We start from the raw sequence: 14,949 nt of genomic DNA on the forward strand, positions 1-14,949 counted from the left end.
AAACCTCCTTTACCCCCTCCCTCCAACCCTTCCTAGGCCGACCCCTACCCCGCCTTCCTTCCACTACAGACTGATACACTCTTGAAGTCATTCTGTTTCGCTCCATTCTCTCTACATGTCCGAACCACCTCAACAACCCTTCCTCAGCCCTCTGGACAACAGTTTTGGTAATCCCGCACCTCCTCCTAACTTCCAAACTACGAATTCTCTGCATTATATTCACACCACACATTGCCCTCAGACATGACATCTCCACTGCCTCCAGCCTTCTCCTCGCTGCACATTCATCACCCACGCTTCACACCCATATAAGAGCGTTGGTAAAACTATACTCTCATACATTCCCCTCTTTGCCTCCAAGGACAAAGTTCTTTGTCTCCACAGACTCCTAAGTGCACCACTCACTCTTTTTCCCTCATCAATTCTATGATTCACCTCATCTTTCATAGACCCATCCGCTGACACGTCCACTCCCAAATATCTGAATACATTCACCTCCTCCATACTCTCTCCCTCCAATCTGATATTCAATCTTTCATCACCTAATCTTTTTGTTATCCTCATAACCTTACTCTTTCCTGTATTCACCTTTAATTTTCTTCTTTTGCACACCCTACCAAATTCATCCACCAATCTCTGCAACTTCTCTTCAGAATCTCCCAAGAGCACAGTGTCATCAGCAAAGAGCAGCTGTGACAACTCCCACTTTGTGTGTGATTCTTTATCTTTTAACTCCACGCCTCTTGCCAAGACCCTCGCATTTACTTCTCTTACAACCCCATCTATAAATATATTAAACAACCACGGTGACATCACACATCCTTGTCTAAGGCCTACTTTTACTGGGAAAAAATTTCCTTCTTTCCTACATACTCTAACTTGAGCCTCACTATCCTCGTAAAAACTCTTCACTGCTTTCAGTAACCTACCTCCTACACCATACACTTGCAACATCTGCCACATTGCCCCCCTATCCACCCTGTCATATGCCTTTTCCGAATCCATAAATGCCACAAAGACCTCTTTAGCCTTATCTAAATACTGTTCACTTATATGTTTCACTGTAAACACCTGGTCCACACACCCCCTACCTTTCCTAAAGCCCCCTTGTTCATCTGCTATCCTATTCTCCGTCTTACTCTTAATTCTTTCAATTATAACTCTACCATACACTTTACCAGGTACACTCAACAGACTTATCCCCCTATAATTTTTGCACTCTCTTTTATCCCCTTTGCCTTTATACAAAGGAACTATGCATGCTCTCTGCCAATCCCTAGGTACCTTACCCTCTTCCATACATTTATTAAATAATTGCACCAACCACTCCAAAACTATATCCCCACCTGCTTTTAACATTTCTATCTTTATCCCATCAATCCCGGCTGCCTTACCCCCTTTCATTTTGCCTACTGCCTCACGAACTTCCCCCACACTCACAACTGGCTCTTCCTCACTCCTACAAGATGTTATTCCTCCTTGCCCTATACACGAAATCACAGCTTCCCTATCTTCATCAACATTTAACAATTCCTCAAAATATTCCTTCCATCTTCCCAATACCTCTAACTCTCCATTTAATAACTCTCCTCTCCTATTTTTAACTGACAAATCCATTTGTTCTCTAGGCTTTCTTAACTTGTTAATCTCACTCCAAAACTTTTTCTTATTTTCAACAAAATTTGTTGATAACATCTCACCCACTCTCTCATTTGCTCTCTTTTTACATTGCTTCACCACTCTCTTAACTTCTCTCTTTTTCTCCATATACTCTTCCCTCCTTGCATCACTTCTACTTTGTAAAAACTTCTCATATGCTAACTTTTTCTCCCATACTACTCTCTTTACATCATCATTCCACCAATCGCTCCTCTTCCCTCCTGCACCCACTTTCCTGTAACCACAAACTTCTGCTGAACACTCTAACACTACATTTTTAAACCTACCCCATACCTCTTCGACCCCATTGCCTATGCTCTCATTAGCCCATCTATCCTCCAATAGCTGTTTATATCTTACCCTAACTGCCTCCTCTTTTAGTTTATAAACCTTCACCTCTCTCTTCCCTGATGCTTCTATTCTCCTTGTATCCCATCTACCTTTTGTTTTTAGCTAAATCCAACTTGGAGCAGTTAGGCAACATCAACCCTCACCACACTCCTTTAGATCAACAAAAACTTTTTTTTTAATGAATTAAGAAACTTAACTTTTTATTTTTATCCTTTATCATTTTCCCTTCAATATTCTTCACATTACATATTGTGACATTACATATAGTGCAGATTTTAAGAACCTAACTCACACACAATATAAGAGTCTGTTGTCTGTAGAGCGACTATAATATTGAGATACAAGTTTACGGTTATTGAATAAAAGTACTCTACTGTTAATTTGAATAACCACCCAACAGATTGCATCATCATCATCCTCAGGCTTGAACACCCCGAATATGGATATAAACAGGAGTTGCTGTTCATTTTTTGGTGGTTATATGCAGAATATAGGTGCTCACGGACATGTTCGCCACACTAAGGGGAAGGATGAAGGACATTTAGGAGATGGACCGAATAGGAGTGGCTCCTTCAATAATGTAATTAAGGTGTGTAATTAGAGTATAGTATGCTATGTTATTGTGATATCAAGCATTTTTGTCTTGCAGATTTTTAGGTTTTTGAATAGATGTTACTTCAAATTGCTTGATCAGTAGTAGTGAAATTTTTTACACATTGATTTCTTAAATGGTAATGGGTATGTCTGTGACTTGCCAGTTTGTGATGAATTTCATGTCCATTGTTTTCCCAATCAGGATCTGTCAGGCACCACCACACATGAGGAAGATGATGGAGATGAATTTATTCTTCTTGGAATGCATCAGTTAACAGTAACTGGACACTGTAGCCACATTATGAGACGCCTGTGTTCTCTCATGGTTTCCCCAAGACCGTCGATACAGGATGTCAGTCTCCGTCTTCTCACCTCCTGTCTGGCACTCTTACAGCAGTGTGTACAGCCTCAGTTTTTATGGGAACAAGAGGATTATGATGAAGTTTCTGAGGAAATAACAGGAGAAATTAGAAGGGTTAGTTAAAAAGTTATGTAAGTTTAGTTTTTGTCAGATATTTAGATCCTGTATTTTTTTTTTTTATTGTTAAGTCGGCTGTCTCCCACCGAGACAGGGTGACCCAAAAAGAAAGAAAATTTCCTAAAAGAAAATACTTTCATCATCATTCAACACTTTCATCTCTTTCTTCTTTCTTTCAACGTACCAGCCGTATCCCACCGAGGTGGGGTGGCCCAAAAGGAAAAACGAAAGTTTCTCCTTTCAAATTTAGTAATATATATAGGAGAAGGGGTTACTAGCCCCTTGCTCCTGGCATTTCAGTTGCCTCTTACAACACGCATGGCTTACGGAGGAAGAATTCTGTTCCACTTTCCCATGGAGATAAGAGGAAATAAACAAGAACAAGAACTAGAAAGAAAATAGCAGAAAACCCAGAGGGGTATGTATATATATGCTTGTACATGTATGTGTAGTGTGACCTAAGTGTAAGTAGAAGTAGCAAGACATACCTGAAATCTTGCATGTTTATGAGACAGACAAAAGACACCAGCAATCCTACCATTATGTAAACACTTTCATCTCACTCACACATAATCACTGTTTTTGCAGAGGTGCTCAAAATACAACAGTTTAGAAGCATATACGTTTAAAGATACACAACATATCCCTCCAAACTGCCAATATCCCAAACCCCTCCTTTAAAGTGCAAGCATTGTATTTCCCATTTCCAGGACTCAAGTCCGGCTATATAAAATAACTGGTTTCCCTGAATCCCTTCACTAAATATTACCCTGCTCACACTCCAACAGCTCGTCAGGTCCCAAATACCATTTGTCTCCATTCACTCCTATCTAACACACTCACACACGCTAGCTGGAAGTCCAAGCCCCTCGCCCACAAAACCTCCTTTACCCCCTTCCTCCAACCTTTTCAAGGACGACCCCTACCCTGCCTTCCTTCCCCTACAGATTTATACGCTTTCCATGTCATTCTACTTTGATCCATTCTCTCTAAATGACCAAAGCACCTCAACAACCCCCTCTTCAGCCCTCTGACTAATACTTTTAATAACTCCACACCTAATTTCCACACTCCGAATTTTCTGCATAATGTTTACACCACACATTGCCACACATACCCTCCACCCGGAGGGCCCAAGAAAGAAGACAGAAGAAAGATGATGATAAACAACACCCCCAACCCGGGGGCCACCACTGGGTCACCATCTGGAGAAGACCCGGGCCGGAAGTACTGGCAAATCCCTAATGAATGAATGAATTGCCACACATTCTTATGTTATATTAATTTTGTTATTTCTTTCAGATAATTCTGTGCATTTCCTATCTTATTGTGGCTGGTTTTGAGGCAAAGAGATCAGCATCCACTAACACTGAGGCTGAAAGACAAGTTATGAATATTAATTGTTTGGCGTTGATACTATACAGAATTCTTACAGATTTCATTCCTCTTGAAGCATCTTCCCAGGTAAGAAATTAAAAATACATATTTATTCAGACTGAAATATTTGTTGGAAGCTGTTGACAATATGATATTTCTGAAGTAATTTTGTTAAGTTTTACAATGTCTTATTATTATTATTTCCAGGTCATTGATAACGATGTATGTGAAGGGATGATACGCATCCTTTGTGATGGAGGCTTTTATTTCGAGCACATGAGTCAACATAATGTTTTGCTAAAGCATTTGAGTATAGCAAACCCAACTGTTGGTACTCAAATCAAAAGTGTGCTTTTTGCTGCCCAGTCTCTTAAGGCTACTTCAGATTTTTTGCAGACATCATCATCTCAACAAGTACAGTTTCTTGATCTTGCAGAGAAGGCCATACCAGTGTCTAGTATTCATCAGAGCAATGTGTTGGTAGAAAAATTTGTACGAGGTGTGGCTAAACAAATTTCTCTTGGAAATATGGAGGAAGAGCATGTTGAAAAAGCACAAATGTTACTATTGCAAATTCTTCGGTTTCCTGATGCCACAATCAGGTTAAGTGGGTATGAAAACTGTTCACATTTTTAATGTTAATTTTTTATTCAGTTAACTTTTAAAATAATTTTTATGAATAGAATTTAGTGCTCCCTACTCACATAATGTAAAGCTTGTTATAGTGCAGTATACAGTTGTATCAGCAGTTTCTGTTGCAGGAATAACTATAGCTCACACTCTGCAGAAATAGGTTTTATTGACAGCACCTGAGTGCACAGGGTGAGCCATGATGTTGGCATGCTTTTGGAAAGCCTGATTGAAAAATTGACTGTGAAGGTGTTTCTTCTTTTTTTGGGTCACCCTGCCTTGGTGGGAGAAGGTTGATGTGTAAAAAAAAATGAGGCAGTAGGGTGTTTTTAGTGGTAGAATGGGAATATTTTTGAAGTTTTTTAGGTGAGCCCCTCTTGTGTCATTTAGAGAGGATGAAGCAAAATAAGACAACTTGGAGAGTTTATAAATCTGTAGTGGAGGGATGCTTGGACATACAGCAGGCATCTGTGAGCATGTTAGATAAGAGCGAATGGAGACAAATGGTTTTTGTGACCTGATGAGTTGTTGCAGTGTGAGCAGGGTAATACAGTGGACCCCCGCTTAACGATCACCTCCAAATGCAACCAATTATGTAAGTGTATTTATGTAAGTGCGTTTGTACGTGTATGTTTGGGGGTCTGAAATGGACTAATCTACTTCACAATATTCCTTATGGGAAAAAATTCGGTCAGTACTGGCACCTGAACATACTACTGGAATGAAAAAAGTTCGTTAACCGGGGGTCCACTGTATTTTGTAAAGGGATTCGGGGAAGCCATTTAGCCGGAGGTAGGAAGTACAGTGCCTGCACTCTGAAGGAAGGGTTTGGGATATTTCCTGTTTGAAGAGACATTTGAACTATCATATCTGTGCACTTCTGGCAAGGCAGTGATAGTGTGAATGATGGTGAAAGTGTTTCTTTTTCAGGTCACCTTGCCTTGGTGGGAGATGGCTAGCGTGTTAAAAAAAAAATATTTATTTCTATGAAGTACATGATACAGTACATTGCCGTATTACAATAATCACCTATTTGTAATTTCCCATTTGAGTATGCAAGGTTTACTTTACCTCTTAGGCCTCATTGTAATTGTCATAAATTGCTGTAACTTACAGTTGTTGGAGTAATAATTTTGTTAATACAGTTTCCTAAAACAAAAAACCTTCTCAGATATAAATCTGTTCAACGACTTGTGGAAGATAGTGTTGGTGCATCCCAGGCAGTTGATACATTGATGACTCGATCTCCTAGAATCCTCCTCCTCCTGTCACCAACAGTCATCAGACACCTTGTATATTTTGGACTGGCAGATGACAATGAAGAGGCAAGTTACTAACAATAGGTTCCCCAGTGTTTATAGCGTGTGAGGAAAGTACAGCTGGTGCAGGTGGTAGTATACAGCCTCTCCTCACTTAGCGACATACTTGTTTACCGACGCCTTGGACTTACAATGAGCTCTCTGACCAGTATGCATACCTAAATAATGTATATTAGAGCTGATTTCCTCTATTCTCTTTATTACAATATACAGTATACTACTGTATAAACCTTTAAAAATATACCAGAAATGTTATAAATGGTGCAAAGGTGACATTAAAACAATATCATAGATAGTTGACACAAACCCACTACCGTTATAGTATGTTTCTCGCTAAGTGACGAATTCATTTACCGACGTGGTCTTAGCAACGGAACTCCATCGTTAAGTGAGGAGAGGCTGTATAGAGAAAGGGAAGATAATAAATCAAAGAGAAATTTGTAAATGGCAATTCTACTTGGGCAGAGGTTGTTGGATAGTGAGTATATAAATATGCATATGGATACCTCTAGTTAGAGAAAGAATGTGCTGATGTTGGGATTGGGTAGCCAGGAAACTTGTATCTTGGAGGTGAAATTATGTGTATACTAGCTTGTGCTTCACTTTTCTTTTAATTTTTTGGCATTGGTTTTTCTTGGTTGGGTATGCAGATTTCATTTCTGACTTCTTGTCTGATTTCTCTGTGCTATGCAGTATTTTGTATGTTGTGATCATGTCCCCTTTCATACTTCTTTACTCTTAATTCAGGTACCAATGTAGATGCATGTATTTCAAGATCTGTTCGCTTCGTGATTGATAACTCAGATGTTCCACACTGGCAGCAAATATTATGCTTAAGAATTAGTTGCACATGTTAGTGTCTTATATTTTAATCTCAATTTCTGAAGTTCACTCACGTGCTTGGTTCTGATAAAAATCATGAAAAGTATACTGGAAAATATCTCATATTTCCTATTTTAAATCAAACACGAGGTCAAAGGTTTACTTTTCCCATCGTGAACTGTGAGGGCAGGATTTTTTTTTATATTGTGCACACACCACATGGTCTCATTCATGTCTAGGCCAAAATTTATTGTTCACAGCATGTTTGAAGGTCCTGTGCTTGCAACAGATTTTCATGAGCAACACTGGCATCATTAATATAGAGCTATGTACAAGACAGTGAAAGGGTTAATGGTAGTGGTAGCAAGGATAAAGAACAAAATGATTGCTTAATGATTGATACCAAGACTGGAGGACAAGGTTAACCATAGAATTGATGATGGAATGAAGGTGAGTGGTGTATTGAGGTGTCTGTGGGGACAAAAAATGCTATCCACGGAGGCAAGAAGGGAATGTACGAGAGTATGTATAGTGGTACCAACACTTACATGAGTGTGAAGCATGGGTTGTGAATGCTGCAGTGAGAAAGAGGCTGGAGGCAGTGATGTCGTGTCTAAAGGCAATGTGTGGTGTAGACAGCATGAAGAGACTTAATACTGTGGAATTAGGAGGTGTGAAGTTACTAAAAGTATTAGTCAGAGGGCTGAAGAGGGGTTATTGAGGTGGTTTGGTCATTAAGAGAGGATGGAGCAAAATAGGTTGACTTGGAGGGTGTATAAATTTGTAGTGGAGGGGAGGAGGGGTATGGGTTGTCCTAGGAAAGGATGGAGGGAGGGGATAAAAGAGGGTTTATGTGCAAGGGGCCTGGACTTGCAGCAGGCATGTGTGAACATGTTAGATAGGAATGGATGGATATGAACAGTTTTTGGGACCTGACATGCTGTTGAGGTAATATTTTGTGAGGGGGATTCAAGGAAACTGGTTAGCCAGACTTGAGTCCTGGAGGTGGGAAGTACAGTGCCTGCATTTTAAAGGAGGGATTTGGGCTATTGGCTGTTTAGAGTGACTTCTAAACTGTCATATCTGGGCACCTCTGCAAAGACAGTTATATTGTGTGAATGATGGTGAAAGTGTTTTCTTCCTTTTTTGGGTCACCATGCCTCGGTGGGAGACGGCTGATGTGTTAAAAAAAACAAGACTGAAGATTAATATTTATCACAGATACATATCACTAAATATGAAAAAATAGCTTCAAAATTAAAACAGTGCAGTATCCAGACTGCTGTATTTTTTTTTTTTTCAACAAGTCGGCCGTCTCCCACCAAGGCAGGGTGACCCAAAAAAGAAAGAAAATCCCCAAAACGAAAATACTTTCATCATCATTCAACACTTTCACTTCACTCATACATAATCACTGTTTTTGCAGAGGTGCCCAGATACAACAGCTTAGAAGCATATATAAAGATACAATATAAAAAGTGACCTGAAGTAAGATAATAAACTATACTAAAATTTATTCAAAATTTACAATATGGAATATAATATCAGGGCCCCCAATATATATATACTGTCCTATTACACATCCCTCCAAACTGCCAATATTCCAAACCCCTCCTTTCAAGTGCAGGCATTATACTTCCCATTTCCAGAACTTAAGTCCGACTACATAAAAATAAATGGTTTCTCTGAATCCCTTCACAAAATATTACCCTGCTCACACTCCAACAGCTCGTCAGGTCCCAAAAACCATTCATCTCCATTCACTCCTATCTAACATGCTCATGCATGCTTGCTGGAAGTCCAAGCCCCTCTCCTACAAAACTTCCTTTACCCCCTCCCTCCAACCTTTTCAAGGACAACCCCTACCCCGCCTTCCTTTCCCTACAGAATTATATGCTCTCCATGTCATTCTACTTTGATCCATTCTCTCTAAATGACCAAACCACCTCAACAACCCCTCTTCAGGCCTCTGCCTAATACTTTTATTAACTCTACACCTTCTCCTAATTTCCACACTTTGAATTCTCTGCATAACATTTACACCACACATTTCCCTTAAACAGGGCATTTCCACTGCCTCCAACCGCCTCCTCGATGCAGCATTTACAACCCAAGCTTCACACCCATATAAGAGTGTTGGTACCACTATATTTTCATGCATTCCCTTCTTTGCTTCCATTGATAACGTTTTTTGTTTTCACATATACCTCAACGCACCACTCACCTTTTTTTCCTCATCAATTCTGTGGTTAACTTCATCCTTCATAAACCCATCTGCTGACATATCAACTCCCAAATACCTGAAAACATTCACTTCTTCCATACTACGTACTTCTCTCCAATGTGATATCCAATTTTTCTTTATCTAAATCATTTGATACCTTCATTAATATAATGTATATTTGATGTTGCAAATACTAATTCCTTGATTTACTAAATATTACCCATATTTTTTACTTTGATTTTTTAAATGTTTTTATTTTATCTTTGATATAATATTCTTTATTATTCCACAGGTTATGAAAGCTGCTAAGGGCATTATACTTGGACTGCTAAATGGTCACCCATTGATGAATGCTTCTGTGCTGACTGCTGCTGTTCATTGTTGGTATAGTTGTCTCACAGACCTCCAGTGCCTATCTGATTCAGTCTCAAGTCTTGGTCGAGTAGTCACCAACCTCCCATCAGTTGTGTATAAGGGTGATGGCACGTTACAAAATATAGAGGTAAAAGAGGGAGTGTTGGGCTATGTAATTGGTGATGGTTTCCTTTTTGTAATCAGCTTTAAGACTGTTCATTTCCTACATTACTGAGTATATGGTAATATCTATAGGTATCCAAAGAAGGAATGCCTGTATTGGTTTACAGGAAACTGTTTTATTCATCCACTGTTTTTGGAGACCGTCTTTTTTGGAATAACCTCAAATTTTCAACACTGTATAACTTATTAAGAGCAAGGTTAGTATTTTTATTGGGCTGTGCGACTTTACTAATTTTAGAACTAATATTTGTTGCATAACATTCTGACTCCTCTAGGGTACTAAGAAAAAGGCTTTGCTACACCATACTCTACTCCTCTCTGGCCCTATATGATGCCCTTTGTTGTCCTAAAATAAAATAAATAGATCTGTTATCAACCTATGCTGATTTGTTATTGTTTTCTTTCTCTTAAGTTTTTATAAAATGTCATAAATACTCCAAGGTAATCACTTTCGTCTGATACGTAGCCTCCTCCAGTGTGCAAACATTCGGTTAAATAAATTATCTTTATGTTAAAACATGATAATGATTCTTTTTATTATTCTTACATTTCCCTGGGGATTAATTCATTAATTTTTCAATCTTTCCATATAATTTTTTCTTAGCCCTTTGACTGTTTTGGTCGTATATATACGTCTTACGAGCCACCGTTTTTGACGTATACATACTCATAAATTCTAGCGGCTTCAAATCAAGCAGGAGAAAGCTAGTAGGCCCACATGTGAGAGAATGGGTCTGTGTGGTCAGTGTGCACCATATAAAAAAGATCCTGCAGCACACAGTGCATAATGAGAAAAAAAAAACTCCGACTTTTTTTTTTAATTAAAATGCCGACTTTGTGGTCTTTTTTCGTATAGTATTTATGGTTGTATTCTCATTTTCTTTGTCTCATTTGATAGAATGGAAAACATATTATAGAAATACAGGTGATTTTGATTGGTTTTATTATGAAAAGAACCTTGAAATGGAGCTCAAATTAGGGAAAATGTTTGATTTTTGCCGATGTTCAAAAGTAAACAAATGATGTCATTTTCCATTAACCCTTTGAGGGTCGACAGGCCCTCTCCGAAACTCGTTCTCAGGGTCGGCCAAATTTAAAAAAAAAAAATTATTTTCTCTTATGAAAAGATAGAGAATCTTTTCCCGATCATAAGGACACCAAAAGTTTGAAATTTGATGGAAAACTTACGGAATTGTGCTCTCGCAAAGTTAGCGGTCTCGGCGATGTTTACACATCGGCGATTTTGCCCACTTTGAGCCACATTTTCGGCCAATTCCACTGTACTAGTCGACAAAGAACATGAGTATTTCGCTAGAACTCCATTTTTTCTATCGAATGGGTGCAAGAAACCACCCATTTATGAAATTCAACTATCCAGTACAGTGGTCAGAATTTAGCAATTTTGCCAATTTCACACAAATTTCAAAAGATGCCAATTTCCGAATAGGGTCCAGAATAAACAAGAAAGACATTCCTGGCACTAAAATGACATTTCCTCTGGTCATTAGTCACGTCTCAAGGCCCCTCTTATATTCTTTTGCTTTCCACTTTGAATTTTTATTCTCACAAAAAATATAAGATTTACTGTTATGCGGACTACTGCATTAGTGTAAAAAATGGCATAAATATTATTGGTGCACTTGTGAAAGAATATTAGACTCACCAGTTGACGTGTATTGCATGCTTGGCACGATTTGTTTACTTTTGAAATTTGGTAAAAATCGAACATTTCTGCTACTTTGAGCTCAATTTCAAGGTATCTTTCATTGTAAAACCAGTCAAAATCATCTCAATTTCTGTAACATGTCTTCCATTCTATAAAATGAGACCAAGAAAACTAGAATACAACAATAAATACCATATGAAAATACAGTGCAAAGTTGCTGTTTTATTCCAAAAAAATGGTCAAAGTTTTTTTTTTCTCATTATGCACTGTGTGCTGCAGGATTTTTTTTAGACTGTGCACACTGACCACATAGACCCATTCTTTCATATGAAGGCGTACCAGCTTTCTCCCACTAGATTTGAGGGCGCTAGAATTTAGGCGTACTAGTACGTCAAAAACCCTGGGTCGTAAGCTGTACTAGTACGTCCGAAACCCTCAAAGGGTTAAATGTCCAAGTAGCCATTCTGATATGCAGTCTTGAATGGGTTGATATTATTTATACAATTATTACAATATTGCAGTAGTCTGCATAACAGTAAATGTTCTATTTTTTGTTTGAATACAGATTCAAAATAGAAAGCAAGAGTAATATCAGAGGGGCCTGGAGATGTGACTGATGAACAAAGAAAATGTTATTTTAGAGCCAGGAATGTCTGCATTGTTCATTCTGGGCCCTATTTTGAAATTGTCATATTTCATAATTTTTGTGAAATTGGCCAAATTGCAAATTTCTGACCATGTTATTGGGTAGTTGAAATCGGTAAATGGGCAGTTTCTTGTACTCAATCGATAGAAAAAATGGAGTTTTAAAGAAATAGCTATGAGTTTCGTCAACTGGAACAATGGAATTAGATGAAAATAGGGCTCAAAGTGGGTGAAATCGCTGATTCATAAATATTGCCGAGGTCGCTAAATTCGCGAGAGCGTAATTCCGTCAGTTTTCCATCAAATTTTGTTCTTTTGGTGTCATTACAATTGGGAAAAGATTCTCTGTCATTTCATAAGAAAAAAATAATTGGGGGGGGGGGGGATTTTGCGACACCAGGAGAGGGGTTAAAATCAGCACACACATTCTTTTCATTGTACATTCAGAATAAGTCACAATTGTGTATCATGGTGGGAATAATTCACAAATACCCCACACTTAGAGAAGACACTTTATTTGATGACAAGGTGAGTCCTTGCTCTCTGCCTCTTGCAACTACACTTCTCTTGTTTGCAGCCCTCTTGATTGTATTGAGAGAATTTTCAACCTCAAACCTTGTACTATTTCTAATCTGTCCACCTGACTTTCATCTTGTTAAATGTTTCCATGTTATCTGCCCCCCGTTGGCCATATTTTTGTGGGCTTCATAAGACCAACAAGTCTGGTGTTCCTCTATTCTAGTCATTTTCTCTAGAGGAGCAGTCTCTCATTTTGCCTCCTAGCTGATCAAAACTCTCAATCCTTTCAACTCCATCACTATCAAGAACCCTTTCATGAGACATTAAAATCTAACACCTCTTAAGAATAGTAAACTTTTTTGTTTAGGGTCATAGCCTAGGGAAAAATGTTCAAATGGCTGGGATAGTTTACTCAATAGCACTGACTAAATTATATTTAATTGGTGTAGATTTTCAGTGGTTGGTATGTACTCTTTATAAAGTGAAACATTAGTATTCAAAACTAAAAATTTTCTTACAGCATTTGAAATATTGGCTTCAGTGTCTGTATCTGCGAGACAGGGACACAAGAATCCAAGCCCTGTCACGAGTTGTTCAGAAACTTGTTACAACCACATCCGACTTTCTTCCTGATCCACGAGACTTTCACCTTGCAGTTCATCATGACCTCTTAATAATCAAGCACCCCATACCCCTCTTTTTTATGAGCAATTTGATTTCCGAGGTAAGGCCATAATGTAACATTTAATGTGTTTTATAAAATCAAGAATCTTTTTAACAAACCTGCAAAGAAGTTATGCTAGTTTCTTTTCAATGTATAGTAACCCCTTGCTTTAAGTAGTTCCTTGCTATATACAGATTTGCTTTTATGCAATGCCTCATTTCTTCCTCAATTTCCTATATAAATTTATGATCAGTACAGTTCATAAAATTATATAAAAATATTTACAATAAAGGATTAAGTGTTGGTAGCATGATTCAGACTAGTATGGCTGCCGTGAGTCCGGAATGTATCTACCACATTAAGCCGTGAACTCCAATACTCGGTATGCATATGCATATGCATACTGCGTATATGCATATTGTGTATATGTGTATTGCATACTGTGTGTGCATATGCATACTGAGTATAGGTTACAAAAAGTCATAAATAATGGCCACAAAGTTGTGGTGCAATACTTCTTTATGACAGTGTATCACCACTAACCTCTTATTTGTAAATTGATATTTTTTGTTAGGGCTAATGAAGGTAAAATCATCTGTCATTGTTTTTACCATTATATTGTGAATTAACTAGATCTTTCATTGTGGTATTTTATAAAATAATTGCTACATCAGCCATCTCCCCGTCAAGGTACAATGACATCCTCTCCCCCCCTCAAAAAAAAAAAATACATTCACCATCATTCACTCAATAGCTGTCTTGCCTAAAGTTTATGGACATTACAGTTAGGAAAAACCTAAAAAACTAGTTTCAGATTACTGTTAATCAAGTTACTTTAATACATTCTCACAAAGGTTTTATGAAGACAAAATAAAATATAATGGATTAGAAAGAAATTTTTTATTGCCCATTCCTAAATTGGCAACTTCTGTCTTCAGGAAGGTAGATTGATGAAGGTGTTAGAGCTGATCCTAGGTCAAGGGATTGATCCTGGGGTGTGCAAAGCTGCATGGTCTCAGCTTGCTTTTCTGTTAGAGGACCCACAGCTTCATCGTCCCTTTTTGCAGCTCTGTTCTCTCCAGTTCCTTGTGATGAATTTTGTCAATATGATGAAGGTTAGTTTTCAAGTTAGAAATTTCATTTAATGATTTGTTTACATCTACTTTAAAAATAAAACCTTTAGAGAACAAATGGTTTTCTAAAGTTGATGTATTTTTCAGTAATTCCCTCAACTTAATAAAGAAGCTATTCAGAAAATATATGATCTGTAATTACCAAAAAAAGCACAAAATGCCCTACATTTTTTATAAAACTCAAGGGACTCTTGGCACTGCTTACCAAAACAAAGGAAGTCTGATATCAAAAGATTTCAACTCTGATAGATTTTGTCTTACTGAATTTATCCAAAGAAGGAAAAATTGGGCTAATTTTAATTTCATAGCATTTTCAAAATCTTGGATATCA

At 38.0% G+C, this 14,949-nt stretch overlaps 1 protein-coding gene across 3 annotated transcripts in view; it reads left to right on the forward strand.

The window, feature by feature from the left end:
* The window catches only part of LOC128689176 (rotatin-like), a 62,330-nt gene that overhangs the window by 15,785 nt on the left and 31,596 nt on the right, over nucleotides 1–14,949 (forward strand). For all 3 annotated transcript variants that reach the window (XM_070085080.1, XM_053777324.2, XM_070085069.1), the window contains 8 exons: nucleotides 2,411–2,599; nucleotides 2,807–3,079; nucleotides 4,385–4,546; nucleotides 4,667–5,070; nucleotides 6,261–6,414; nucleotides 9,747–9,956; nucleotides 13,342–13,545; nucleotides 14,424–14,600. In XM_070085080.1, coding sequence (XP_069941181.1) covers nucleotides 2,411–2,599; nucleotides 2,807–3,079; nucleotides 4,385–4,546; nucleotides 4,667–5,070; nucleotides 6,261–6,414; nucleotides 9,747–9,956; nucleotides 13,342–13,545; nucleotides 14,424–14,600 — 1,773 coding nt within the window. The remainder of the gene's footprint in view (nucleotides 1–2,410; nucleotides 2,600–2,806; nucleotides 3,080–4,384; nucleotides 4,547–4,666; nucleotides 5,071–6,260; nucleotides 6,415–9,746; nucleotides 9,957–13,341; nucleotides 13,546–14,423; nucleotides 14,601–14,949) is intronic.

The sequence above is a fragment of the Cherax quadricarinatus genome, chromosome 1 (genome assembly GCF_038502225.1).
Source record: "Cherax quadricarinatus isolate ZL_2023a chromosome 1, ASM3850222v1, whole genome shotgun sequence".
In the NCBI taxonomy this organism is placed as follows: Eukaryota; Metazoa; Arthropoda; class Malacostraca; order Decapoda; family Parastacidae; genus Cherax; species Cherax quadricarinatus.